At 59.2% G+C, this 26,179-nt stretch overlaps 2 protein-coding genes and 1 long non-coding RNA gene across 6 annotated transcripts; 2 read left to right on the top strand and 1 right to left on the bottom strand.

The window, feature by feature from the left end:
• Positions 1-1,491: 1,491 nt before the first annotated feature.
• On the bottom strand, positions 1,492-13,620 carry SLC44A2 (solute carrier family 44 member 2). Of its 3 annotated transcripts, none has more exons than XM_032205000.1 (22): positions 11,975-12,024; positions 10,334-10,382; positions 10,173-10,246; positions 9,985-10,069; positions 9,802-9,886; positions 9,574-9,690; positions 9,434-9,494; positions 9,034-9,157; positions 8,744-8,827; positions 8,332-8,444; positions 8,011-8,142; positions 7,664-7,763; positions 7,443-7,535; positions 7,093-7,177; positions 6,512-6,774; positions 6,349-6,443; positions 5,985-6,088; positions 5,494-5,567; positions 5,321-5,391; positions 5,083-5,171; positions 4,677-4,761; positions 1,492-2,571 (listed from the first exon to the last, which is right to left on the bottom strand). In XM_032205000.1, the coding sequence occupies exons 1-22, from the start codon at positions 12,012-12,014 to the stop codon at positions 2,474-2,476; spliced, it is 2,121 nt and encodes a 706-aa protein (XP_032060891.1). In that variant the 5' UTR covers positions 12,015-12,024; the 3' UTR covers positions 1,492-2,473. The 3 variants fall into 3 exon arrangements, with proteins under 3 accessions (XP_032060891.1, XP_032060890.1, XP_032060888.1); XM_032204999.1 differs by lacking the exon at positions 11,975-12,024 and adding an exon at positions 13,499-13,620 and having other exon boundaries at positions 2,503-4,281; XM_032204997.1 differs by having other exon boundaries at positions 2,503-4,281.
• Positions 13,621-15,156: 1,536 nt separating this feature from the next.
• On the top strand, positions 15,157-19,018 carry AP1M2 (adaptor related protein complex 1 subunit mu 2). 2 transcript variants are annotated; one of them, XM_032205002.1, is made up of 11 exons: positions 15,157-15,217; positions 15,456-15,612; positions 15,685-15,752; positions 15,859-15,989; positions 16,070-16,217; positions 17,462-17,588; positions 17,684-17,898; positions 17,983-18,141; positions 18,245-18,370; positions 18,819-18,894; positions 18,996-19,018. In XM_032205002.1, the coding sequence occupies exons 1-11, from the start codon at positions 15,176-15,178 to the stop codon at positions 19,016-19,018; spliced, it is 1,272 nt and encodes a 423-aa protein (XP_032060893.1). In that variant the 5' UTR covers positions 15,157-15,175. The 2 variants fall into 2 exon arrangements, with proteins under 2 accessions (XP_032060893.1, XP_032060892.1); XM_032205001.1 differs by having other exon boundaries at positions 17,462-17,603.
• A 6,333-nt stretch (positions 19,019-25,351) lies between these two features.
• Positions 25,352-25,719, top strand: LOC116500073. Its single transcript, XR_004254264.1, has 3 exons — positions 25,352-25,380; positions 25,518-25,567; positions 25,679-25,719. It is a non-coding gene; the product is annotated as an uncharacterized LOC116500073 (long non-coding RNA).
• The last annotated feature ends 460 nt before the right edge of the window (positions 25,720-26,179 follow it).

The raw sequence follows: 26,179 nt of genomic DNA, 5'->3' as shown, positions 1-26,179 counted from the left end.
GGCATCAGCCCGCGCTTGCAGAAAGAAATGGTGGAAGTCATTGAGCAAAGCCTTTCTGGATGCTAAAACCCTGCTGCGGCGTGAATACCATTTCCTCAGCAGGAAATAAATAGGATCCCCTAATTCTGCCCCTTGAATCCCAAATTTACACAACACAGCGGAGCCAGCCCCACGTCCCAAGCAAAGAGCACCTTTTCTTACATTAACAGTCCTTTTTCAACCTCCGTATTTTCAGACCTAACAATCTGTGGTGTATGTCGATGCAAATAAATGTCAGTTACTGATGGTCCTGTTAACTTGGACAGCATTTCCACAACCAAAGCATGAAGAGTTAACAGCTGACATCTAGGCGCAAGCAGTGAACTTGCCCTCTATACAGAAACTTCAAACAGAAAAAAGAAAGAAAAAAAAAAAAAAAAAAAAGGAAAAACACAACTCAAAACCTATACAAGGATGCCAGAGGAAAGGGGAAAAAAATAATAATTCAGGACCAGAATCATGCCCCAGAAAGTATTTCCTCATGGCTGCTACTGCAGCTGTAAAATTAATACATTCCTATGATTGCTCCCATTTAACTACTGACCACCTATCCTGAACTGAGAGGAGGATTCTCCTCTTTAATGCCTTATTTTTTTAAAAAAAAGCTTTGCCCCCAAGTTAGCATCACCTCAGCACATGCCTGTTTCAACACCCGTCCCTGAAGCAGTAGAGGAAGGGATTGTAGCAACGGCTGGAGAACTGAAACCACCGGGAAACGGCTAAAACCAAAAATATAGAAACCCCCAAAGCAGTTAATAGTGCAAATAGAAAACATCTCTTGTATCTTACAAAAATACTACAGGGATCTTAAGATTACTGAGAAATATGTATAAAAGAAGCAGAATATACCCTTGAGCACGAGTTACAGTTACACACGGCTAACCAAATTTAAACCCTTGTAATAAAGAAGTTTTGCAATTGTTAAGAGAAGGAGGTGCCTGCAACCCCACAAAGCTCCTGCTGCCTGCCCTGTGCTTTGGGAGCTGTTTAAGTTCTCCACTTCACACCTCAGCAAATTTATTTTAAAGCAGAATAAAGCGCAATCAGATAAAATCTGTGGAGGTGACCACACCTGGGCGAAGCCTCCTCGAAATTGGCACACGTGGATCCTGCAGTTCCCCGTTCACAACAGCAGGGCCGTGTAGCTCCAGTGATCTGCTCAAAGGAAGCTTCGGTATTTTATTTGTGTTTTAATGCTCTGAGGCAGCAATATTTAACCTCCTTCAATCTATTTCTCAAAAATCTCCCTCGTTTTTCTGATGGAAGCTGCTAGAGGTGTGCACCTTCCTATTAGAAAAAGCAGCTAGCTAAAAGTCCAGAAAACCCCGTGGCGTCTCAGGACATAAGGCAACCTGTTTGGCATTTGGTTTGCTTAAAATTACCTAATGTAAACCTAAAAAAAAAAAAAAAAAAAAAAAAAAAGATATATATGTATATATACATATACACACACACACTACTCCTTTACCAAGCCCATAGGTGGGGGGGGTCTTCCTAAATCATCACACAGGCAAAGCACCACTAGCTAATTTTGTTGGTGTCTTAGGGACACTTTGCTGCCACGTTTTGGGAAACATAATGCAGGATTTGTTCAGAGGATGGGGTGGAAGCCGTCAGCCCTTTCAGTGCGATGAAATAACTGCCCAGAGTACGCCCATCTGTTCATGGCCCCCTCGGATAGCGGAGCACCTTCAACCCGGGATTTCCTTCCACCTTCACACATGGAGCAATAACGAGCTTATTCGTAAAGTGATTACTTCTCTAATCTGCACCCACCAAAGCCCCAAAGCAGAACCCTAAAGCGTCTTCGAAAGACAGCAAGAGAAGCGAGGCTGTTTCTGCACATTCCGGCTCTCCGGGTGGGAACCAACAATTTCAACCAAATATTTTGGGGGGGCTGCAAAGCTGCAGCAAGCCAGAGAGCTGCCTGAAGCCACCACCAGGGCAGCTGCTTGGCTCGGCGGTCACTGCAATGCCTGGTTTTGTCCAGGTGCTATGAGGCAGCCGAGCGCAGCTGCCCTGAACGTGACAGCATCATCGGATTCCTCATTTACTTTAAAATTCACTTTGCTGTTGGCTTAATGCCCCTAAAGACCAGACTTAGCCTTGTGCTCGTGCCAGAGCCGGTCCCACGCTGCTTTTATCAATGCCAGCAGGTTCTGGCCAGAAACATCCCAACGTGGGACGGGCAGGGGCTGAGCCGTGCTGAGTTCTGCAGCCCTGGCAATTAATGCCCGATTGTTAACGATCACCCAGTCCTCTCGGAAAGGAGCCCTTCCCCGCTGCTCTGCGCCGAGCCTTGCTGGTGGTTTGAGTGCATCGAGACAGCATTTTCTCCTGGGACAAGCAGTGCTGAGCGCCGGGTGCAACCCCGCAACCTTGCTCCCGGCACGGGAAGGGAAAAAACAGAGGAGCGGGGAGGACGCGGCGGGCTCTACGCCTCCTTGTTCGTCTTCTTCAGCAGCTTCTTCAGGTCGGGAGACATGAAGTACGGCTTCTCGGCCGAGCCATCGTTTCGCTCCAGGTCTTCCACTGCAACGAGAAACCCCCCCGCGCAGCAGCGGGGGCCACAGACAGGGGTTGGCACGGCCAGGGCATGGAGCTCAAAGGCAGCGAGATGGCAGACGAGAGCTGCGCCACCCGGCTAAGGAATATTCCTTTGGGGCGTGCCCGTGGAAATAAAGGTCTTTGAGCTCATCATGGGGAGAGGGGACTTTCCCTCTGCTGCACCTACAGGCTCCTGGCGTGCGAACCATCACAGCTGCTCCTTGTTTTAAAGGGAGTGCTGTGCTCTGGAAACTTCCTCATTGTTACTTGGAAGAAAGCAAAGGTCTGGGTTTTTTGTTTATTTGTTTGTTTTTTCCCCTTGGTAAAATTTAACAGTGCTGCAGGAAGGAGCTGTGAGGAGAGGTCACCCTGGAGTGCTCCCTCCAACGCCCTCCCTGCTCCTCCTGTGTCCCGAATTGCTTGGGCCACAAGCACAAAGTGATTTTTGCTCCTTCTGCATCCCGAATTGCTCCGGCCGCGAGCACAAAGGGATTTTGCTCAGCATTGCTCGCCCAGCACGCTACGCCCTCGCCAACACGCGACGCGCACGCAGTAATTAGGTGCATTCCCAGCCCTGAACACACCGGTTGGCCTCGGCGCCAAACAGCTGCTCCAGCGAGAAAGTCACAACCACAACAACAGAAAAAACAAACCACAAAGCACCAGCGTCAGAGCTGAGCAAGAAGAGCTCTGGGATGTTTTGTAAGGGACGACGCCGGGACGGGAACCCAAGCATCACCACTGCGCCTTTGTCCTGCTGGAGACGGCGCTCCGTCTGCTCGGGGTTTGTACCACGAGCTGCGGGTTGGCGTGCAGGGGGAGTCGCCAAGGACGGCGTTCCTAAAGCCTTGCTCATCCTTGGGGCATCAAGAGCAAACAAGGAGAGGACCCAGCCGTCACGAAGCCATTGTGGTCCTGCAGCTCCTTCACCCACAGATCAGCCAAACCACCGACCAAAGCAGCTCTGGAGCAAGCAGAGCTCGTAGAGCACCGGGGCAAGCCTCCACGTAGGGGCTCAACCTCTGCGCCACCAGCAGGAGGGCCCAAAATCTTTGTTCAACACAGGAGGCTGCGAGTGAAAGCCTCAGCAGTTTGCAACCACCGCCAGCTGCTCCTTTTAACCTCCTTACAACAACAGCAGGGGGGGTTTCACCCACGAGAAGGGCGTGCTCTGCTTCACACCCAACGCCTTGCAGGAACCGAAAGCGAAACGTCCGCCACCAAGCAGGGGGATCCTCGGGTGCGCTGACCTGCTTGGCACAGGGCGAGGAGCAGGGGCACAAGTTTTCCACCACCCAGGAGCAAACCCGGCCGCACACTGGCACCGGGCACGCACGGCTCAACAGCTCCTGGCCACGCGTGCCCGGCTGTGCAGGAGCCCAGATTAACTCCAGATTTGTTCCTTCCATACAAGAGTATTCATTATTGGGCGGGGAGATGGGGTTGGTACAGCAGGGAGAAGCCAGCACACCTCCGGCCAGGAGGACCTGGAGGACATCCAGCTGGGAGCTCTGCACCAACCGTGGCCGCAGGAGAAGGCTGCTGGGGCCACGCAGCCACCCCGGGGCCAGCCCTAGCCTTGGCTATCGGTGTTTTTGGAAGGCTCTAGGGTCCCCTTCAGCAGGATGGCACTCAGCTCGGGGGACATGTAGTAAGGCCTCTCGGGAGATCCATCGTTCCTCTCCAGATCTTCACCTTTTCACAACCCCAGGAGGAAGCAGCCGGGATGGGGAGAGGGGAAGAAAACAGTGGGAGAGGCCAGGGAAGGGCAGGGCGGAGGTGAGAGGAGGAGAAGAGCGAGGAGAGACATGAGGAGGGGAGGAAAACAAAACAAAAGGGAAAAAAAGGAAAATTGAAGTTAGTAGCAGTTAGGCTCCCCCAAAACCAAAGCACCGAAACAGAGAGAGACCCAGAGACAGGCTGTGGGCTTCCAGGTAGAGGGGAGAGAAGAGGCTGGTAGGAAGGCAGGAGGAAGGTGGGGAAGGAAAGAGTGGGAGAAAACCCTACGGAGAGGCCAGGGGAGCAAACCCTGGGGTCCAGATGGCTCTGGGGCGGAGGGAGGTTCTGCTGCCCAGCGGGAGGACACTTACAGAAGCAGAGGAAGAGGGTGTCCACGCACATGCCATAGACGCTGAAGAACCCGTGGGCGATGAGGTAGGAGCCCACGATCACCGTCTGGAAGAGAAACACTGAGGTTAGTTGGAACCTGGAGAGGAGGAGAGAAGTGCTGAATCCCAAATTCCCTGGGGGGGGGTGGAACAGAAAGGAACAGGGAACAAAAGGCGTCTGCAGCAAGGGTGGACGGAGCCAGCCCGGATGGCAAGACGCCTTCTTGCCAGCAGCTGAAACAAAGGCTCATTTCTGTGGGGATGGAAAATAAGCCTTCACAAAGCAGCTCTGCAGAGACGGCCAGCGGAACAGCATTTTTAAGGCATTCTTGCTAAGGATTTCTTTTGGCCACTTCTAAATTCCCCAGCGGAGCAGAAAGTGGCTCACCAGAATAGGAACCCAGTAGTAATTCAGGGACGGCGCCGTGTCTTCGACCAGCTTGATGCGATGGGTGAAGAAAAAGAAGGCAAGGATTCCTGGAAAACAAAATCACACAAATGGCTGCAGGACCCTGGGCAGAACGAGGGGGTTTGGGGAAGGCTCTTCTTCCCAAAAAAACAGGGTTTGGGAAGGTTCAGGGTACAGCGAATACCCCAAGGAGAAGCTTACGTTGGCCAATACTTACCAACACTGCCCACGATGAGGAGTTTGCCGAGGAAGAAGAGGAAATCGGTGACTTTATCTAAGACGGCCACCCTAGGAGTGAGAGAGAGGTGAGCGCCTGCTCCCAGCGGACATTTGGCCGCCTCTTTGTCAGCAGGAGGGACTTGGACACAGGGAACTCGAGCAGGACCTCACCTAATGATGTTCCTCATCAGCAGGAAGAAGGCGTTCCTGGCAGAGGTGCAGAAGTTGGTGCCATAAACAGCAATCTAGGAGGGGTGACAGAAACGGGAGCAGAGAGGTGAGGAACAGCACTGTGCAGGATTCGGCCCAGAGAAGAGGCCACGATTCATCCCATCTCTTGAGTAACATTCTCAGCTGGCTGGAGAAATCCCAAACCTGGCAGCGCTTTTTCCTCCACCAGCAGGTCAAGCATCAGCACCTGAACTGGGCCAAAAGCCAAACCCCCCCACCCTGGGGTCTCTGAAAAGGTTCATGCCAAAGACAAGGCAACACAGTGAATGTTGAGGCTTTCCAGCAAAACAGCTAGAAAACGCTGAAAAGCTTCGTTTTCCCATGAAATTGAGAGGCACGGGCCTCAACAGCCTCCCAAAGACAGCCTACGCATGCCAAGGCCCCCCCAGAGTTAACAACCTCTTGGGTGCCCAAGACCAGCAGCCCCTTACCATGATGTAGGCATTTCTGTTGAGGAACTTGATAAATTTTTCCAGGCACCAGAAGCAGCACTTCAGGCAGCTCAGGAGGAACTTGGCGAACTTGTTATCTGCAGCTGGAGGAACACCAAGGGACGGGAGGGTGAGCAGCTGAACCCAGAGACCCCCTGCAAGCCTCAAGGTGCCCACGTCCCTGTCCCAGCCTCTGGGTCCATCTGGTCCAACCCCTGCTCAAGCAGGGTGCTCACGACCACCTCCAGACATCTGGAGCACCTCGAGGGAGCATCTCCAAGGAGGGAGACGTCCCCCTTGGGCTCTGGTCCCGCAGAGACACCAGCCGTGCCCACCTCCTCATTTCCCAGCCCCATTTCGGTACCTTTCAGCCTATGGTCCAGGTACTCCAGGATCACCCTGATGACTTGGACGATGGCAAGGATCAGCGACCCGAAGGCGAGCGAGCCGGTGTGGTACCTGGGAAAACCGCTCCGGTTAGACACGGAAAACCCCAAGAAGCTCGTGGTGCTCCTCGAGGGACGTACCGGAGCGCGCGGCCGAAGGCAGAGAAGAGGGGGAAGGCAGGCATGTCGTCAGGTTTCTTGAAGGCCCAGTAGTACGAGGCAAAGGCGCCCGCCAGCGTCACCTGCCCCAGCGCGATCACGAAGTTGACGAGCCAGAAGAACATGAAGACGTTGAAGAACTGGAGGACGATGAGGTACTTGTGGTACGCCGTCTCTCCCCCATAGAACGCGAAGAGGCACTGGGCATCGGGGCACAGCTTGGTGACGTTGGATGTGTTGAATTTCTGGGGGGGGACAGAAGAATTTTAGGCATGTGAGGCAGACCGACAACATCTCGTGGTCAACCCAAAGCCACGCTGGCTTTCAGGAGACTTGATCCTGCTCAACGTTTCACACGTTTGCTCACATCAAGAAGCAAGCTTTGCACATACAACGGCTTAAAGAAAAATAACAGCACGATGGAAGTGAGTTCAAAAGTGTGGAATTTCGCTTGTAAGAGCCTACAGGCTCGAATGACCACCGAAGTATTTTTTTGTGTAAGAAACAATCTTCTCTTTCATGGGTAAAGCATAGCATTGGGATGAATTTCTTGACATCCTCACCTCTGGGCTGCAGGTCTGCCCAGAAAACTGGCACGCCGACTCGTTGAACACCTTATAGACCGCCTCGTTGGAGGTGGAGAGGAAGCTGCAGCATGGCAGTTAAGGAGACACAACTTCACAAAAACACAAGCCTGGATCCTCAGCACACCCAGCTCAGCTTTGCTCTTGCCAATCTTCTGCTTCCCTACGTTGGGTTTTGTTTCTTTTAACCCAGAGGCCGCAGCTGGCAGCTTTGCAAGCGGATGCAACCCTGACTCTGGAACGAGTTCAGCACCCTGGAGGACTTGTAGTGTCTCCACGGCTTCCTTCCCCTGGAGCCAACGCGCAGGAAAAGGAAGGAGAAAGGATACACGGCCGTGCTGGCCCAGTAGGCGATGCAGAGGCACAGCAGGAAGAAGGTGCACAGCGGAAACAGCAGCGACATCATGATGTGGCCAACAGCCCTGCCGAGGACGGGGGAAGGCAGTTAGAACCCGTGGAAGTCCTGGTGAAGACGGGGACACCCCGTTGTCCCCTCCCGTCGCAACAGGTGACCACGGCCACCTCCGCCCGGGGACACGGTGGCCCGTACCTGCTGGCCTCCTTGATGAGCGCGATGGCGATGAGGATCCTCTTGCGGAGGAAGATGAGCAGCAGGATGATGATCACCTCCACCACGCACAGGATGATCACTGGAAGGGAGAAGGGGAGCCCCATCAGTGCGAGGGCATCGTCCACCCTCGCCTTCCCAATCCACCGCTGCGCCCAGCGCTCCCCGAGGGCCGTCCAGCACGGCCTTCACGCGCTCCATCCCGTGGCATCGAGCACAGCCCCCCTCCGTAGCCCAGCTTTTTGGAAAGGGCCACCAAGAGGCCAAGAAGGCCCCAAAGTCTCTGTGCTCTTCCCTCCCGAGCACGTTCTCCGTGGGCAGGGACTCACTGAACGCCAGCCACGTCTGCCGCAGGTGGAGGTAGACGCGCAGGTCCGTCTGAAACCCGAGGTCCGTCAGGGAGACGTCGGAACCAGCTTCCCCCTTCAGCTTGGCGTACTCCATGTAACAGTGGAAGATTCCTGGGGTGGAAAGCAGAAAATCGTCGTACTGGCACTCAACAGCAGACAGCGAGGTGCTGCTCAACCCCACCAATATTTGGGTCCAAGGACTCGGCCTGGGGGGTTTCTGCACGCAAACCCTGCTTAAAGGAGGGAAAGGAAAACAGGGAGAGCACGGAGAAGGCTCCCAACCCCGAGGACATCGCTCACCGTAGCCCAGCACCAGGATCACCAGCACGATCATCACCCAGACCATGATCCCGGCCAGGAAGCGGAGCAGGACGATGAAGATCAAGCTGGCCACCATTGCGATCACCAGGCCTCTGAGGGAGGAAGAAGGCAGCCTTAGAAACAGAAACTCTCCGTGACAGAATGTGACTGGGGTGGGGGGGAAGTTGCTCCAACACGCTCAAAAACACCCCATGCCACTTCCCACTCTGTGGTCTGGGAAGGGGACAGCTCGGTCCTTCAGGACCTGCTTGACTTCAGCCTCTACACCCACTGCCACCCTTCTGCTGTCAGTTTTGAATGGAAATTATGCAAAAGTCAGGAAAAGGCAGAAAACGGTGGGGGAACTCCGGAGCTTTGCCCCTCGGGAGCAGGTGCCGCGCGTTCTGCTCACATTATGATCCAGTACCAGGAGACCGTGTAGTCCTCAAAAATCTTCATGGCCAGCTGCCTCATCTCCAGGACCACGTTTGCTTTTCTGGAACGCAAATAATAATAATAATAATAATAATAATAATAATAATAATAATAATAATAATAATAATAATAAAAGCAAGAGGCAGGGGAGAGAGTCGGTGTCCACTCTGCCTGCGGCACTGCAGACAAAAACCCCGTGGTTTGCTCCCCCCGAAGCGGTGATAACGCAGCAGCCCCGGCACTGCTCCCGCAGCCACCGGCACCCACCTGGCCCCCTCGAGCAGCTCGGTGACGTTCCTGCGGTTCCCGTGCCCGTCGTCGTAGGTGGTCTCGTTCCCCACCATGATGACGCCCTTCTTGGCCTGGATGGCCGGGAGGCAGCGGCGAGCCACTGCAAAAGAGGGGGCTCAGCAAACGTCCCCCCCATGAGACACCCCCAAACCGGCAACCCCAGGGATGCTGCTGCTCCCACCCAGCATCCCGAGGAAACAAAACCCACAGCAGCACTCACAAACCGACCCGAACCTCCCCCAAAATCCCCGATGGGTGGCTCAGATCCCAAAAAGAGCCCAAACAAAGCAAGCACGGGCACTTCCCCAGCCATAAAGAGCAGAGTCCCGGCTTGTTAATGAGTTAACGGCAGCTCGTTAGCCACCTCCAGACTTACGTGGGGTGCTGGGGAAGAGCATGGCCGGGCACTCCTTGTCCCTCAGCACCTCGATGGGAGCCTGGATGGGGACAGCAAGGGGGAGGTGAAGTTCTGGGGCTGGCATGGGACAAATCCCCGCTCGGGGCCGCCCGACGCACCTTGCTCACGTCCCCAAATTCGGGCACGCAGAACTGCCGGTAGTACTGCAGGTTGGCGGGCACGCTGTAGGCATTCAGGTAGGTCATGAACCGGTCCGGACATTGGCTCACGCAGATCTTGGAACAAGGAGAGGAGAAGGTGGGGAACCTTTCATTTTGGGGCATTTTTCTCTTTTTTTAAAGAAGGCCAGCAGCGGGGAGCTGCGCCGGTGGGGCATCCAGAAGTACCTGTGTGGTCGGGCACTGAAACTCCAGCAGCACCAGCGGGCTGGCACACTTCACGATGTCGAAGTAGAAGAGGAAAGGCTTGCCCCTGCGAAGAAAACGGCTCAAAATGCCACCCTGAAGGCATCACGACGCCAGTGAGCAGCACATGAGCAGGGAGGACCCGGGGGGGGGGGGGGCACCTACTCGTTGGCTGTTCCCTGATGGCCGCAGAACTGCCCGCGGCTGTCGGTGGGGTAGATCACCTTCCGTGGGTCCCCGTGCGTCCACGCTGGGCAGTGGGGATAAAACGGGGCAGTTTGGTTACCTCCTGCCCCATCCCCACCTCTGTTTCATTCGAGGAGCTCCTGGACCCCCCCCGGGACCATACGTACCCACGATGCCCACCACGACGTAGCCCACGATGGCGAGGACCAGCAGGATGCAGCAGGCCACATCGGTGCAGCCCCTGCGGCCGGGAAGAGGAGCGGGGACGTGAGCACGGCCACCGGCCCCACCAGGGGGCTTTGGGGGGTGGGGGGGGGGCTGCTCTTACCTGTCGTAAATGGGACCTTTGAACTTCGGGTCATATTTCTGCGGCGTCCCTGCGGGGATGGAGAACAAACCGGCTCAGTTGGAAAAACCACTGAGGGGGGGAGGAGGAGTTTTCCCTTCGCTTCCCCGACGCCTCCCCAAGGAGGCAGGGAAACCTCCGCGCCCTTGGGAACCCGATGCTGCCACCGAGACCAGGCTGCTGGGGTGGGGGGGACACAGCCAAACGACACCCCCATCCCGTTCCCATTGCTGCTGGAAAATCCCCAGCCCACCCTTTAGGTTTGTTTTCCCCTCCTTGTGACAGCGATGCACCAAAACCCAACACGGACGCGAGCAAAGCAGCAGCCGTCCCCGTGCAGACCGGGGAGCCCCAAATTTCCAACTCTCCCCCCCTCCCTCCCTCCCTCCCCCCAGTTTTTAAACAAAAGGCCTGGGAGAACCAGGAGCAGGAGGAAAATAATCTCCAGCTGCCATTTCCCTCCTTCAGCGCCTCTGCTTTCCAGGCGTGGAAACAATTATCCCCTTGGAGAGCAAGTTTCCCCACAGCTCTCTCCAAAATTGTTCCCCAGCTCCTGAAGCCTGTGCCCTGCTCCTGCCCGGCAGCCCGGTGGTTAAGCTGCGCTCCTTCGCCCCTCGTTATTTTTAGGGTGGGAATTCAGCCAGCGAGGCCAGTTTCGGTGTGGGAGCGGCCCGGAGCTGGGACACGTCTGCTTCGAGGCAGTTCTGGGGTGCTGGGAGCTGCCCCGTACCAAGACAAGTCAATTTTGGGGTGTCTAAAGCAGCCCCATACCAGGACAAGTCACTTTTGGGGTGCCCAGAGCAGTCCCAGACAAGGAAACATCCGTTTGGGGGGGCCTGGAGTGCCTGCTACCAGGGAGATGTCTGATTCAAGGCACTTTTCGGGTGCCTGGAGCAGCCCCACGCAGGGAACACATCTGTTTTGGGGTGCTAGAAGCAGCCCCGTGCTGCACACATCGCTTTTGGGGATCTTGGAGCAGCCCCGCACCACACACATTGGTTTTGGGGTGCTTGGAGCAACCCCATGCTGCACACACCAGTTTCGGGGTGCCCAGAACAGCCTCACACCATGCACAGATCAGATTTGGGTTGCCCAGAGCAGCCCTACGACGCACACGTTGTTTTTGGGGTGCTTGGAGCAGCCCCACACCATGCAAATTGGTTTTGGGGTCCCCAGAGAAGCCCCACACCCATCAGTTTCAGGGTACCCAGGGAGCTGCGCCCCCATGGAGTGACCCCACCACATCCCAGGGGAGCTCCCAGCATTTTTTGGGGACACTGCACCCCAAAACACCCACTCGGGGGGCTCGACCCTTGCACGGCGCCCTCCGTGCCCTCGGCGCCACCGCCCCATAAACAGCGGATCCACCCGGCCGCCCTCGTTAGCCATTAACCCCATTAACCACCGCGCTAACGAAGGCCTCGGTGTTAACGAACCCTCACGGCCACCTCGCAGGCAGGAAGCCCGGTGAACCGAAGCGGGGCCGTGCTCGCGCTCAGCCTTATCTCGGCCTCTCCAACTTCCTGCACCCCACTCCGCGGTGCCGCCCAAGGTTCCTCCGGCACGGGGTTCGGGGGCGAGCCCCGTGCCCCCCCCCTAACCCTGACGCCCCCCAACCCTTACCGTGCTTCCCGTAGTAGTTCTCCTCCTCCTGGTCCCCCATCCCCTCTCCGCTCGCCCCAAACAGCCCCTGCGCGCTCAGCCCTGGGCGTGCCAGGAACCTCAGCAGCGAGCAGCCAGCCGTGCACGCTACACCATTAAAGGCGCAGCTGCTTCATCCCCTCCTCATCCTCGCCCCGCAGCTGCTTCATCCCCTCCTCTTCCTCGCCCCGGCACCCAACGCCCACGGCGGGCACCACCCTCCGTCCGCCGGTGGCGTGGCGCGGTGACCGCAGCCGGGTTTGGTGTTGTTTTTCATCCCGGCGGTTTGCTATATTTAGGGGGGTAGGAATAAATATTTTGGGTGTAAATAAATATTTTTTTTTTTTGGGGGGGGGGTTATAAATAAATAAGCGTGGTGCTGGGCGGCTCCATGGAGGGTTGGGGACGGTGGCGCCGCGATGTCCCCGCGGCTCATAGGCTGCCGGTGATGTCAGGGCGCCGGGCTCGGCACCCCCGGATGCGTCGCGGAAACAAAAGAGGAGCACGGGGGGGGGGGGGACCGGGATGCGTGACCCCGCTGTGCCCCCCCCCCAGCTTGTGGGGACGCCGGGACCCCCGGGTGGGTGTCGGAGGACGGTGGCACCAATCGGCGCGCCCAGGTCCGGGTGGTGGCACCTGGGGTGCCAGCAGCGGTGCCCCACCCTGGGACCGTCCCAGTGTCACCGCGCACAATTCGCCCCCCCCCCCAAAAAAAAAAACTCGGTGGTCCCCAAAGCTTTGGGGGCCCCAAAAGCGGCAGTCGCCAAACGCGGTGCTCACCAAACCCCCCCCCCTCAAAGCCAGCGACCCCTAAACTTGGTGGTCCCAAAACTTCACAACCTCCACGCTCGGTGGTCCCCAAATCCAGCAGACCCCGAACCACCGGGCCCCAAACCCCAAAATCTCCAAACGGGGTGGTCCCGAAACGGGGTGACCCCAAACTGGGTGGTCCCCAAACCGGGTGGCCCCCACACTTGGTGCTGACCGTACGCCCCCCCCCCCCCCCAAAACTCAGTGCTCCCCAAACTTGGTGCACCCCCCCAAACCCAGCAGTCCCCAAACTTGGTGGTCCCCAAACCTGGTGGCCCCCAAATCCGGCAGCCCCCAAACCTGGTGGCCCCCACACTTGGCGGTGACCGTACCCCCCCCCAAAAAAAAAAAAAACCCTCAGTGCTCCCCAAACCCAGCAGCCCCCACGCGTGGCGGTCACCAAACCCAGTGCCACCCCCCCCCCCAAATTCGGTGCTCCCGAAACCTGGTGACCCCCAAAACCTGCTGACCCCCAAAACGTGGTGACCCCCCCACCTTGGTGGTCCCCAGCCCCCCGCTGCCCCCCCTCCCCAGCAGCCCACCTCAGGGCCCCCCAGGCAGGCTGCTGCCGGGGAGGGGACCCCCAGAACGGGTGGGAAACCGGGGGGACCCCCCCCAGGAGACAACCGATGGGGGGGGTCCCGGGGGTCCCCAAGGGTTCTGGGGGTCCCGGGGGTCCCCTCCCCACCCCGGTACCGTAGGAGCCGTCGGGGTCCTTCCTCCCCCCCATGGTGGGGGCTCGGGGATGCTCCGGGTCCCCCCCCCCCGCCGCTGCCGTTCCGGCCGCTCCCGGGGCGTTGCGCCTGCGGCTCCGAGCAACCGGGGGGGGGCACCGTTACCGTGGTCCCGCCCCCCGCCCCCTGACCACGCCCCCTCCTCTTAGCCCCGCCCCCTTGACCCCCCCCCCCAATCTTTTTTTCATCCCCCCGCCCCCCCCCTTCTGCCTTCTGCCCATCACGGTTGGGCTCGGTGCTGCGGGGGGGTGGGGGGGTACGGTCGGGTGTTGGGGGGCTGTAGGGAGCCCCCCCAGGGTGGGTTGGGGGTCCTGGACATGGGGGGGCTGCAGGGAGCCCCCCCCAGGATCGGGGGGGGTCCAGAGTAGGGGAGGGGGCTGCAGGGAGCCCCCCAAATTTGGGGGGGGCTGGGTGGTGGGGGCTGTAGGGAGCCCCCCCAGGGTGGGTCCTGGGATTTGGGGGGGCTGCAGGGAGCCCACCCAGAATCGGGGGGGGTCCAGAGTAGGGGAGGGGGCTGCAGGGAGCCCCCCCAGGGTGGGTTGGGGGTCCTGGGGTTTGGGGGGTTTCAGGGAGCCCCCCCAGGATAAGGGGGGGGTCCAGAGTAGGGAAGAGACCCCCAGGATCTGGGGGGGGCTGGGTGTTGGGGGGCTGTAGGGAGCCCCCCCAGGGTGGGTTGGGGGTCCTGGACATGGGGGGGCTGCAGAGAGCCCCCCCACGATCGAGGGGGGGTTCAGGGGAGGGAAGGGGGCTACAGAGAGACCCCTAGGATTGGGGGGGCGGTCTGGGTGTTGGGGGGCTGTAGGGAGCCCCCCCAGGGTGGGTTGGGGGTCCTGGGGTTTGGGAGGTTTCAGGGAGCCCCCCCAGGATCGGGGGGGGTCCAGGGTGGGGAAGGGGGCTACAGAGAGACCCCTAGGATTGGGGGGGCGGTCTGGGTGTTGAGGGGCTGTAGGGAGCCCCCCCAGGGTGGGTTGGGGGTCCTGGGGTTTGGGGGGGCAGCAGGGAGCCCCCCCCCAGGATCAGGGTTGGGGGCTGGGTGTTGGGGGGCTGTAGGGAGCCCCCCCAGGGTGGGTTGGGGGTCCTGGAGATGGGGGGGAGTGCACGGAGCCCCCCCTGGATCAGGGTGGGGGTCCAGGGTGTGGGATCAGGGTGGGGGCTGTGGGGAGCCCCCCAGGGTGAGGGAGGGGGGTCCCAGGTGTTGGGGGCCTGCACAGATGCCCCCCCCCAGCCCAGGCCAGGATGGGGGGGTCCCAGCTAGAAGGGGGCTTCCAGCCCCTCCAACCCCACACATGGGGGTCCCAGATGCCAGGGGACTGCTCACCCCCCCCCCAGTTAAACCATGACCCCACCCCAGCTTGTGAGCCCCCCCATCCTTGCCCCCCACCCCTCCCCGTCCCCCACCCCCATGCGGGCACGGAGCCACCCGCAGCCCCCAGGACAAGGCCAAGCCGAGCCTGGGGCCTCCCCCAACAAATGGGGCTGGGGGCTGTGACCCCCCCCACACTAAACCCTGACCCCCCCCACCTTTTCCAACCCCCCCCCCCCCCCCCCGGAGCCGTCCCCTTTAAGGCCCCACCGGGCCATGGGCGCAGCCGCTCACCTGGCGCAGGTGACGGGGAAGGAGGAAGCGGCAGCCGGGGCCATGTCCGCCTCCGCCGTCTTCATCCTGGACCTCAAGGGGAAGGTGAGACCCCCCCCCCACCTTGAAACCCCCCCCCCCCACACTCCCCACCCACCCCCCAGGACCCCACCACCCCCCAGGTCCCGGCCTCAAGGTCAGCCAAGGTCACGGTGGGTCCCCCCCCACACACACCCAACCCCGGCACCGCCACGCGCACGGAGAATTGGGGTGGGCGAGGGGCGCGCGATGGAAAAGGGGGGTCCCCTGGCTGACCCCCCCCCTAATTTCAACCCCCCCCCAGCCCCTCATCAGCCGTAACTACAAGGGGGATGTGAGCATGGGGGAGATCGAGCACTTCATGGGGCTGCTGCTGCAGAAGGAGGAGGAGGGGGCTTTGTCCCCGCTGCTGACCCGCGGCCAGGTTCATTTCCTCTGGATCAAGCACGCCAACCTCTACCGTATCCTTCCTGACCCCCCCCAAAAACCCCCGGGACCCCCCCCCCAGCACTTTTCCTTAACCCCCTCCCCAGTGGTGGCCACCACCAAGAAGAACGCCAACGCCTCCTTGGTCTTCTCCTTCCTCTACAAGGTGGTGGAGGTGAGGCCGGGGGGAGGGTTTGGGGGGGTCGCTGACCCTGGCTGGGGGGGTGACAAAAGTGGGAGCCCCCCCCTTGTGTGTTTGTTTCCCCCCCCCCCCCCCTCAGGTTTTTTCAGAGTACTTCAAGGAGCTGGAGGAGGAGAGCATCCGGGACAACTTCGTCATCGTCTACGAGCTGCTGGACGAGCTGATGGACTTCGGCTTCCCGCAGACCACCGACAGCAAAATCCTCCAGGAGTGAGTTGGGCAGAGGGCTTGGGGGGCTTTTTTTTTTTGGGGGGGGGGTCCTGCCCCCCCCCCTCACCCCCATCCTGCAGGTACATCACGCAGGAGGGCAACAAGCTGGACACCGGCAAGTCCCGCGTGCCCACCACCGTCACCAACGCCGTGTCCTGGCGCTCCGAAGGCATCAAGTACAAGAAGAACGAGGTCTTCATCGACGTGATCGAGTCGATGAACCTGCTGGTGAGAGGGGGGGGGCCGCCTAAAAAATTGTGGGGGGGTGGTCCCAACACGGCGGGGTCTGCTGCTGGGTGCCCGCCGGTGAGGGGTGGCGGTGGCGGTGGGGTTGGGGCTGGAGATGGGGATGGAGATGGTGGGGAGGGGGACTGGGGTCAAACTGGTGGGGCTGGGGGGAGGACTGGGGTCAAACTGGTGGGGCTGGGGGGAGGACTGGGGTCAAACTGGTGGTGGTGGGACTGGGACCATAATGGTGGTGGTGGTGGGAATGAGGCCTAGCTGATGGTGGTGGGACTGGAGTCAGACTGGTGGTGGTGGTGGTGGGACTGGGACCATAGTGGTGGTGGTGGTGGGAATGAGGCCTAAGTGGTGGTGGTGGGACTGGGGTCAGACTGGGGGTGGTGGTGGTGGGACTGGGACCATAATGGTGGTGGTGGTGGGAATGGCAGCGGACTGGTGGTGGTAGTGGGACTGGGGCCTAACTGGTGGTGGTGGTGGGATTGGGGCCTAACTGGTGGTGGTGGTGGGACTGGGACCAAACTGCCAGTGGTGGTGGGATTGGGGCCTAACTGGTGGTGGTGGGACTGGGGTCAGACTGGGGGTGGTGGTGGTGGGACTGGGGTGGGACTGGTGGTAGTGGTGGTGGTGGGACTGGGACCAAACTGGTGGTGGTGGTGGTAGTGGGGTCAGACTGGTGGTGATGAGACTGGGACTGGACTGGCGGTGGTGGTGGGATTGGAACCGGACTGGTGGTGGTGGGACTGGGGCCTAACTGGTAGTGGTGGGACTAGAGCCAAACTGGTGGTTATGGGACTGGGACCAAACCAGTGGTGTTGGTAGTGGTGGTGGGACTGGGACCAAACTGGTGGTGGTGGTGGATCTGGGACCAAACTGGTGGTGGTGGGACTGGGACCAAACCAGTGATGTTGGTGGGACTGGAGCCACAGTGGTGATGGTGGTGGGACCAGGACCAAACCAGTGGTGTTGGTAGTGGTGGTGGGACTGGTGCCATAATGGTGGTGGTGGTGGGACTGGGACCAAACCAGTGGTGTTGGTAGTGGTGGTGGGACTGGGACCAAACTGGTGGTGGTGGTGGTGTGACTGGGACCAAAGCGATGATGTTGGTGGGACTGGGGCCACAATGGTGATGGTGGTGAGACCAGGACCAAACCGGTGGTGGTGGGGTGGTGGGACTGGGACCAAACCGGTGGTGGTGAGACCGGGATCAGCGCTGGGTCCGGTGCCCGCAGGTGAGCGCCAACGGCAGCGTGCTGCTCAGCGAGGTGGTGGGCACCATCAAGCTGAAGGTTTTCCTCTCGGGGATGCCCGAGCTGCGCCTGGGCTTGAACGACCGCGTCCTCTTCGAGCTGACGGGACGTGAGTGCCGCCGGGGTGGGCGCGGGGCTGTCGGGGGGGCGCCGTCCCCGTCCCCCGGCGTGGCTCGCGTCCCCCACGGCGCCGCCCGTCCGCAGGGGGCAAGAACAAGTCGGTGGAGCTGGAGGACGTGAAGTTCCACCAGTGCGTGCGGCTCTCGCGCTTCGACAGCGACCGCACCATCTCCTTCGTGCCGCCCGACGGCGACTTCGAGCTCATGTCCTACCGCCTGGGCACCCGCGCCAAGCCGCTCATCTGGATCGAGTCGGTCATCGAGAAGTTCTCCCACAGCCGCGTCGAGATCATGGTCAAGGTGAGGCTGAGGCGCCCCGGGGCGTCCAGTCCTCCCAGGGGACCGAGGCCACCCGTTGACCCCTGTCACTGCGTCCCCTCCCAGGCCAAGGCGCAGTTCAAGAAGCAGTCGGTGGCCAACGGCGTGGAGATCGCGGTGCCGGTGCCCAGCGACGCCGACTCGCCCAAGTTCAAGACCAGTGTGGGCTCGGCCAAGTACCTCCCCGAGAAGAACCTCGTCGTCTGGAGCATCAAATCCTTCCCGGTGAGGCCGCCGGCTCGGTTGGGTGGTGGGGGGACACACGGGGACGGCAGCGGGGTGCCCGTTGTCCCCACGGGGGTGTCCCCAGCCGCGCCGTGCCGCGCAGGGGGGCAAGGAGCACCTGATGCGCGCCCACTTCGGGCTGCCCAGCGTGGAGAAGGAGGAAGATGAGGGGCGGCCGCCCATCGCCGTCCGCTTCGAGATCCCCTACTTCACCGTCTCGGGCATCCAGGTGACAAATGGGGACGGGGGGGGGGCGGGTTGGTGGCCTCAGGGTCCCCCCCTGATGGATTTGGGGATGGGATGGGAGGAACGCGTCGGAGGGGCTGTGGGGTTGGGGTGGCCCCAGGGAGGTGACCCCGATGTTTTGGGGACAGGGGAGTGGGGACACGGCCCATGGGGGTGTCCTGGGTTTTGGGGGGGGGTGTCAGGGTCCCCTTTTCTTGGGGAGGGGGGCTGGTGGCTTTGGGGTCCCCCACAATGAATTCGGGGATGGGGCAGGAGGAACGCGTCGGAGGGGCTGTGGGGTTGGGGTGGCCCCAGGGAGGTGACCCCGATGTTTTGGGGACAGGGGAGTGGGGACAAGGCCCGTGGGGGTGTCCTGGGTTTTGGGGGAGGGGTACCGGGGTCCCCTTTTTTGGTGGGGGGGCACCCAGCGTCCCCAACCGCCGTGCCACCAGGTGCGGTACATGAAGATCATCGAGAAGAGCGGCTACCAGGCGCTGCCCTGGGTGCGCTACATCACCCAGAGCGGGGGTGAGTGGGACCCCCCCCCGTCCTGGGGACCCCCCCACACTTTGGGGATGCCCCCCCCACACTTTGGGGACCCTCCCTCACCGCTGCTCCCCCTCCCACAGACTACCAGCTCCGCACCAGCTAAGGGGGGGCCACGGTCATGCCCCCCCTCCCTAAGGACTCTCCCCACGGAGACCCCCACACACGCCACGGAGACCCCCCCCTGCCCACCTTGGAGACCCCCCCCCACTCCACCTCTGTCCCTATAAAGATGGGAACTGTGATGGGGCCGTCTCTGTGCTTTTATTGGGGGGGGGGGGGGCACGGGGGGGAGGACCTCAGGTGGGGGAGGTTCAGGTTCGGGGGGGTCTCAAGTGTGGGGAGGTCTAATGTGGGGGGGGTCTCAGGTAGGGGGTGTTATGGGGGGGTTCTCACAAGGTGGGGGTCTCATGGGGGGTCTCATGGGGGGTCTCAAGAGGGGGAAGTTTACAGGGGGGTGTCATGGGAAGGGGGGGTCTCACAGGGGGGTCTCAATGAGGGGGGTTCAATGGGGGGGTCTCAAGTGGGGGGGCTTCGGGGGGGTGTTAGATTCATGTGGGGTGTTATCCTCTAGACTCAGTCTAGGGGATAAGAGAACAAAGGAGTTGTCAAAAACTGCTGACTTTTGAACGGGACGCTGCAAATCTCCGAGATCTGGCCAAGAGATGACCAAATAAGGAGAAAAGGAAAGCTGGAGGACAAAGCCTGGGAGGAAGACTACGAGCCTTCAGCACGAGAGACCCCCCCAGAGGGAGGGTTCAGATTTTGGGAGCTAATTATAATAACCCTGCTGCCTTTTCTGGAAGCAGTGATTTGTATAGCCCAGGAGCATAAAAACCAGCCGCCCGATGGACCTGGTGTGAGTCCTGGTGGAGCAGAGCCGCCCGGCACGCCCAGCACTGTTTGCTTGCCTCTATTTGTTTAATAAATCGTAAACTTTGATTCTAATCCTATTCGGGACTCGGTTATTTATAACAATTGGGGGCTCGTCCAGGAGGGCTTTGGTTCCTGAATCCTGATTTGATCTAGGAGAGGCGCCCCAGCATTTGGTGGCTCCTGTTCGGGGCTAATGCCATCCTGCACCTGAATAAGGGCAAGCAAAGATTTTGATTTTTTTTTTTAAGAGCTCCCTTGCTGGCTGCAGCACTGTATTTTGCCCGTAATTCTGCGCGCGAAGATCCGAACGAGGACGATGGAGGCGTAAATAAAATATTTAAGGCGTATACCATTGGGTTGGGTGGGATTTGTTTGCAACCAAGGGCTGCAGGAATTGCCATAGTAAAATTCCTACATGGGTCAGACGAAATCGAAGACCAGGGACCAGAAGAAAGGGAGCAAATTACCAGACATACCACCAAAAAAGTCCGTTAGGAATAAGGATTAGAAATTGGAATGATAGGGGGCCCAGAAAAGGAAAAAGTAACTTAAAAATGCTCGGTATTGTATGATAGAATGGCCAAAGGAGCCTTTAAGACCACGTCTTTCGGCCTGTTTTTGGATCCTTTGAAGACTGGATGTGCTAGGCCTTAAATATCCGTGTTAATTCAAAGGAACCTTTTAGCCAGGAAGGTGATTATGCAGGATTACGGATCAGGACTTCACGTCCTTTTCCAGCCTCAATATTTACACTAAAAGCAGACGAGAAGTTCGAAGAAGAAAAACAGGAAAAAGAAAAAGGTGATAAATGGGAGCCGTTGGACCCTATTAGCTGACCCCCTCGGAGTAGCTGAAAAAATGGACCAGTTCCTAGGCCCCAAATATTTATACCTGGGAAGAAATACCGTCCATTTTAGGGATCCATTTTAGGGATCTTATTTACTGCTGAGGAAAGGGGAACGATTAGGCAAGCTGGAACGAGAATTTGGGAAAGACAGAATCAGGCAGGACCCCCGGGAGACCAAAAACGACCGAATGTGGAACCCCACTGGGGTCATCAACAACCCCAAGGAAGACAGAATATGAGGATCAACCAAAACCGAAGAAAATAGGGGCTAAATTAGAACAAGGAAAATGGACACTGCCCAACGGGCGAGAGATATTGCCAAAAGCCTCTGCGAGGCAAATATTGGGACGTTTGCATGCACAAAAACATCGGGGTACAAAGGCGTGAAGTGATCATTTCCTCAACCAGTTTGGTTGCATTGGGATTTTTGAAATAGCAAAACAAATGACACAAGGTCGTTTAACTTGTCGGAAGATAAATAAGAAAGGGTTTCGACAAGTAGCCGCGGGAGGGGGGAAAACAGCTTCTAGGCCTTTTGAGGAAGTACAAGTTGATTTCACTGAATTGCCCAAGGCAGGGAGGATAAAATATCTATTGGTAATAGTAGATCATTTAACACAACGGGTAGAAGCTTATCCTGTAGCATGAGCTACAGCAGAAACAGGGGTAAAAATTGGTAAAAAATTTATTAGAACAGTTAATACCTAGATATGGGATAATCCGGTACATTGGCTCTGAGCAGGGCACACACTTTACTTCCAAAATAATCAAATTATTCTGTCGATCATTAGGTATCCAGTGGGAATACCACACTCCGTGGCACCCACAAAGCTCAGGGAGAGTAGAAAGACTGAATCAAACAATAAAACAATAATTGGCTAAATTAATGATCGAGACACAAATGCCCTGGACGAAATGCTTGCCGTTGGCAATTTTAAACATAAGAACTAAAGCACACAGTGAGGCTGGATTATCGCCATATGAAATGTTGTATGGCATGCCTTATGCTCAAGGGATGCTTCTAGGGAACAACGTAGCTGAGGATCGTGGCATCCAGAAATAGAGAATTAACATGGGAAGGAGGTTGCAAGAGAGAAGAGAAATTGGGATGATGGCTCAAACACCACCTTTAGGATTTGCAATTCACCAGTTAAAACCGGGAGATGAGGTTCTGATAAAAACACGGAAAGGAGAAAACCTTTCGCCCCTCTGGAAAGGACTTTTTTTAACTTTATTTTGCTTTATTAACTACAGAAACAGCTGTGAGAATGGCTGAGAAAGGACGGAGACGTGTGTTGTGAGTAAAAGGTCCAGTGAAGGAGTGGAAAGTAATATCTGAACCCAGAGAAACTAAACTAACCATCAGACGAACTTGAAGAGGCCGTCATCAAAGAGTAAAAGCTAAATTGCTGTGGGAATTTTATTGTAATTACTCCTAAAATTAATAAACAGACAAACTCCTGAATAGACACCTATTAAGGGAAAAGATTTATTAATAACAGGGATCGGTTAAGTATTATCCCCTAGAGATAACAATGGGTTAGCCGCGGTATATAGTGGATTCTGGGGACATAGTCTGAAATTTAGAAAAAGAGCAAATTTTAAGCTCATTTGGGTGCTCAAAAAAGGACATCCCTTAAGCTGAAGGAAGAGGGCAAGGCAGGCTTTTATTGCAGGGGGTCGGGGGGGGTCTCAGTGGGGGGGGTCTCAAGTGGGGGGAGTTTCGGGGGGTCTCTTGGGGAGGGAGTCTCATGGGGGGGTCTCAAGTGGGGAAGGATCGGGGGGTCTCAATGAGGGGGGTCTCAATGAGGGGGTCTCAATGGGGGGGGTCTGAGATGGGGGGGTCAGGGGGGTCTCAAGTGGAGGGGGGTCGAGAGGATCTTATTGGGGGGGTCTCAAGTGGGGGGAGTTTTGGGGGGTCTCTAGGGGAAGGGGTCTCATGGGGGGGTCTCATGTGGGGAAGGATCAGGGGGTCTCAATGGGGGGGTCTCAGTGAGGGGGTCTCAAGTGGAGGAGGGTCAAGAGGATCTTATTGGGGGGGTCTCGTGTGGGGGATGTCATGGGGGGGGTCTCAAGTGGGGGGAGTTTCGGGGGGTCTCTTGGGGAGGGGGTCTCAATGGAGGGGTCTCAAGTGGAGAAGGATCAGGGGGTCTCAATGGGGGGGGCTCAATGAGGGGGTCTCAAGTGGAGGGGGGGTCGAGAGGATCTTGTTGGGGGGGGTCTCATGTGGGGGGAGTTTTGGGGGGGTCTCTTGGGGAGGGGGTCTCAAGTGGGGAAGGATCAGGGGGTCTCAATGGGGGGGGCTCAATGAGGGGGTCTCAAGTGGGGGGGGTTCAGGGGGGTCTCAAGTGGAGGAGGGTCGAGAGGATCTTATTGGGGGGGTCTCATGTGGGGGGAGTTTTGGGGGGGTCTCTTGGGGAGGGGATCTCATGTGGGGAAGGATCAGGGGGTCTCAATGAAGGGGTCTCAGTGGGGGGGGGGGTCGAGGGGATTTAATTGGGGGGGATCTCATTGGGGGGGATCTCACTGGGGGGGGGGGTCTCCCCTTGGGGGTCTCATGAGGGGGGGTTGCGTGGGGGGAGCCTCCCGGCTCCCACGTGGGGGGCTCCCACGTGCGCATTTTGAATCCCCCCCCGGGCCCCTCCAGCCAATCAGCGTCCGCCCTGCTCCCGGTGCCGCTTGCCGATTGGCCAAAACGCGGCGGAAGGGAGGGAGTGTGTGGGGGGCAACATCTCCGTGAGCCCTCTACGTGTGGGCCCCCCCTGCCTCGGAGCGTTGCCGCTTTAAGGGCGAGGGGGCGGGGCCGGGTCACGTGACATTGGAGGACCGGAAGCGGCGCGGGGCGATGGCGGGGCCGGGGCTCCGCGTGAACGCGGCCTTCGCCGAGCGCTACGGGCGGTACCGGCGGCGCGAGGAGCTCCAGAGACGTGAGAGGGGGCGGGGCCGCCGGGAGAACGGGGGCAGGGGGCGGGGTCACAAGGAAGGGGGGCGGGGCCGCCGGGAGAGAGGAGGGGCGGGGCTACCGGGGGAGGAGGGAGGCCGGGATTAAGGGGGGGAGGGGGATTGGGGGGGGGGGGCGGGATTGGGGGGAGAGTGGGATTAGGGGAATACCGGGATTAAGGGGAGAGTGGGATTAGGGGGAGAGAGGGATTGGTTAAATACTGGGATTAGGGGGGAGAATGGGATTAGGGGGGAGCGGGATTAGGGGGGAGACGGGATTGGGGGAATACTGGGATTAAGGGGACAATGGGACTGGGGGAGAATGGGATTAGGGGGGGAGTGGGATTGGGGGAATAACGGGATTAGGGGAATACCGGGATTAAGGGGAGAGTGGGATTAGGGGGGAGAGAGGGATTGGGGGAGAATGGGATTATGGGGGAGTGGGATTAGGGGAGAGAACGGGATTGGGGAAATACTGGGATTGGGGGAATACCGGGATTAAGGGGAGAGTGGGATTAGGGGGAAGAGCGGGACTGGGGGAATATCGGGATTGGGGGAATACTGGGATTAAGGGGAGAGTGGGATTAGGGGGAGAGCAGGATTGGGGGAGAATGGGATTAGGAGGGGAGCGGGATTGGGGAAATAATGGGATTAGGGGGGAGAATGGGATTAGGGGGGAGCAGGATTAGGGGGAGAGTGGGATTGGGGGAATACCGGGATTGGGGGAATACCGGGATTAGGGGGATACCGGAATTGGGGGAATATCAGGATTTGGGAACTACCGGGATTGGGGGACACTGGGAGTGGGGTGATACTGGGATTAGGGGAGACCGGGATTGGGACAGACTGGGACTGGGGGGAACATTGGGATTAGGGGAGATTGGGATTGGGGGAGACCAGGATTAGGGAACAGGAAGATTAGGGGGGATGCCAGGATTAGGGGGGATACTGGGATTAGGGGTTACAACAGGATTGGGGGGGGGCATTGGGATTAGGAGACACCAGGATTTAGGGAGACACCAGGATTAGGCGACACCAGGATTAGGGTGACACCGGGATTAGGGTGACACCAGGATTAGGGGCCACCAGTTCCACCCCCCCCCCATAATCCCAATCCCCCCCAGTCCAGGACCGCTATGGGGACGCCGGCGCCAGCTCCACGTCCGACTCGGACAGCAGCGGGGACGAGGTGGTGAGTTCGGGGGGGGGGGGGGGGAGGGGGCACTTTGGGGACCCCCCCCTGCTCCCTGGGACCCCCCCCCGGTCCTTGAGACCCCCCCCCGGTCCTTGAGACCCCCCCTAATCCCTGGGGACCCCCCCAAAACCCCCCCCAGCCCCTGGACCCCCGCCTGGAGCGGGATTTCTACCGCACGCTGGCCCTGCTGAAGACCAAGGACCCCCGCATCTACCAGCGGGACGCCACCTTCTACAGCCACCCAGGTACCGGGGGGGGGGGGTCACGACCACCCCCCCCAAGGTCCTGACCCCCCCCCAGGGGTCGTGACCCCCCCCGGGAGGTCGTGACCCCCCCCCCCCCGGTGTCCCCAGAGTCGTCGTCGTCGTCGTCGGAGAGCGAGGGCGAGCGGGCGCCGCGGCCGCTGTACCTGAAGGACTACGAGCGGAAAGTGGTGCTGGAGCAGGACGGGTGAGGGGGGGGGGCAGGGTGGTTTTTTTTTAGGGGGGGGGCACCTTTTTTAATGGGGGGGGCAACAAGGATGAGCCCCCCCCCCACATTTCCTTCCCCCCCCCCCAGCAAATACGTGGATGAGGAGGAGGAGGAGGAGGAAGCGGCCACGAAGAAGAAGGTGCGGGGGTGGTTTTTTTGGGGGGTGTTTTATTTTGGGGGGGGTGTTTTTTTTTTTCGGGGGGGGGGCACCGCTGTTTGTGCCCCCCCCCTACACCCCCCCTGACCCTGTTTTTGTCCCCCCCCCCCCTGGTTCAGAGGGCAGCTTCCAAGAGCTACGTGGAGGAGCAGCGGGAGCTGAAAGAGAGGTGGGGACATGGGGACACCGGGGGGGGTGGGACACGGTGGGGGGGGGGGCACGGGGACACGGGGGGGGGGGCACACGGCAAGGGGGTGACCGAGTGCCCCCCCCCCAACAGTTTCCGAGCCTTCGTGGCCGATAGCGAGGATGAGGAGGAGGAGGAGGAGGAGGAAGGGGGCTCGGCGCTGCTGCGGCGCCGCAACCGGACGGCGGAGGAGAAGGTGAGGGGTGGGGGGGGGGTGAGGGGGGGGTTGGGGACACGGGGGGGGCGCTGTCACCTCGGGGTCACCTCGGGGTCACCGCTGTGTCACCCGTGTCCCCCCCCCAGGCCCGTGAGGAGGAGGACTACATCCGCTGGCTGAAGGGACAAGGGGACATCCCCGAGGAGGAGCCGCTGCGGGACCTGGTGAGGGGCTGGGGATGGCCCCGTGTCCCCTGTCCCCGTGTCCCCTTGTCCCCCCACCCCCCTGTCCCCCTGTCTTCATAGCTCTGTGTCCCCACAACCCCGTGTTCGTGTCCCCAAGCTCCCTGTCCCCATGTCCTCACTGCCATGTCCCCGTGTCCCCAAGCCCCCTGTCCCCAAGGCCTCATAGCACCGCATCCTCGTGTCCCCAAGCCC

The sequence above is a fragment of the Aythya fuligula genome, chromosome 30 (genome assembly GCF_009819795.1).
Source record: "Aythya fuligula isolate bAytFul2 chromosome 30, bAytFul2.pri, whole genome shotgun sequence".
NCBI classification, from domain to species: Eukaryota; Metazoa; Chordata; class Aves; order Anseriformes; family Anatidae; genus Aythya; species Aythya fuligula.
This window is presented reverse-complemented; position numbering and strand designations above follow the sequence as displayed.

Bases quoted from the DNA above. Each gene is read 5' to 3' on its own strand.
- SLC44A2 (XM_032204997.1), bottom strand. From the start codon at position 12,014: ATGGGGGACCAGGAGGAGGAGAACTACTACGGGAAGCACG. The intron at 9,158-9,433 runs GTAAGTCTGGAG...CCTCTTTTGCAG, and splicing joins GCTCTTCCCCAGCACCCCAC to TGGCTCGCCGCTGCCTCCCG. The intron at 5,172-5,320 runs GTAAGTATTGGC...TTTGTTTTCCAG, and splicing joins CCTCATCGTGGGCAGTGTTG to GAATCCTTGCCTTCTTTTTC.
- AP1M2 (XM_032205001.1), top strand. From the start codon at position 15,176: ATGTCCGCCTCCGCCGTCTTCATCCTGGACCTCAAGGGGAAG. The intron at 15,613-15,684 runs GTATCCTTCCTG...CCCCCTCCCCAG, and splicing joins CAAGCACGCCAACCTCTACC to TGGTGGCCACCACCAAGAAG. The intron at 18,895-18,995 runs GTGAGTGGGACC...CCCCTCCCACAG, and splicing joins CTACATCACCCAGAGCGGGG to ACTACCAGCTCCGCACCAGC.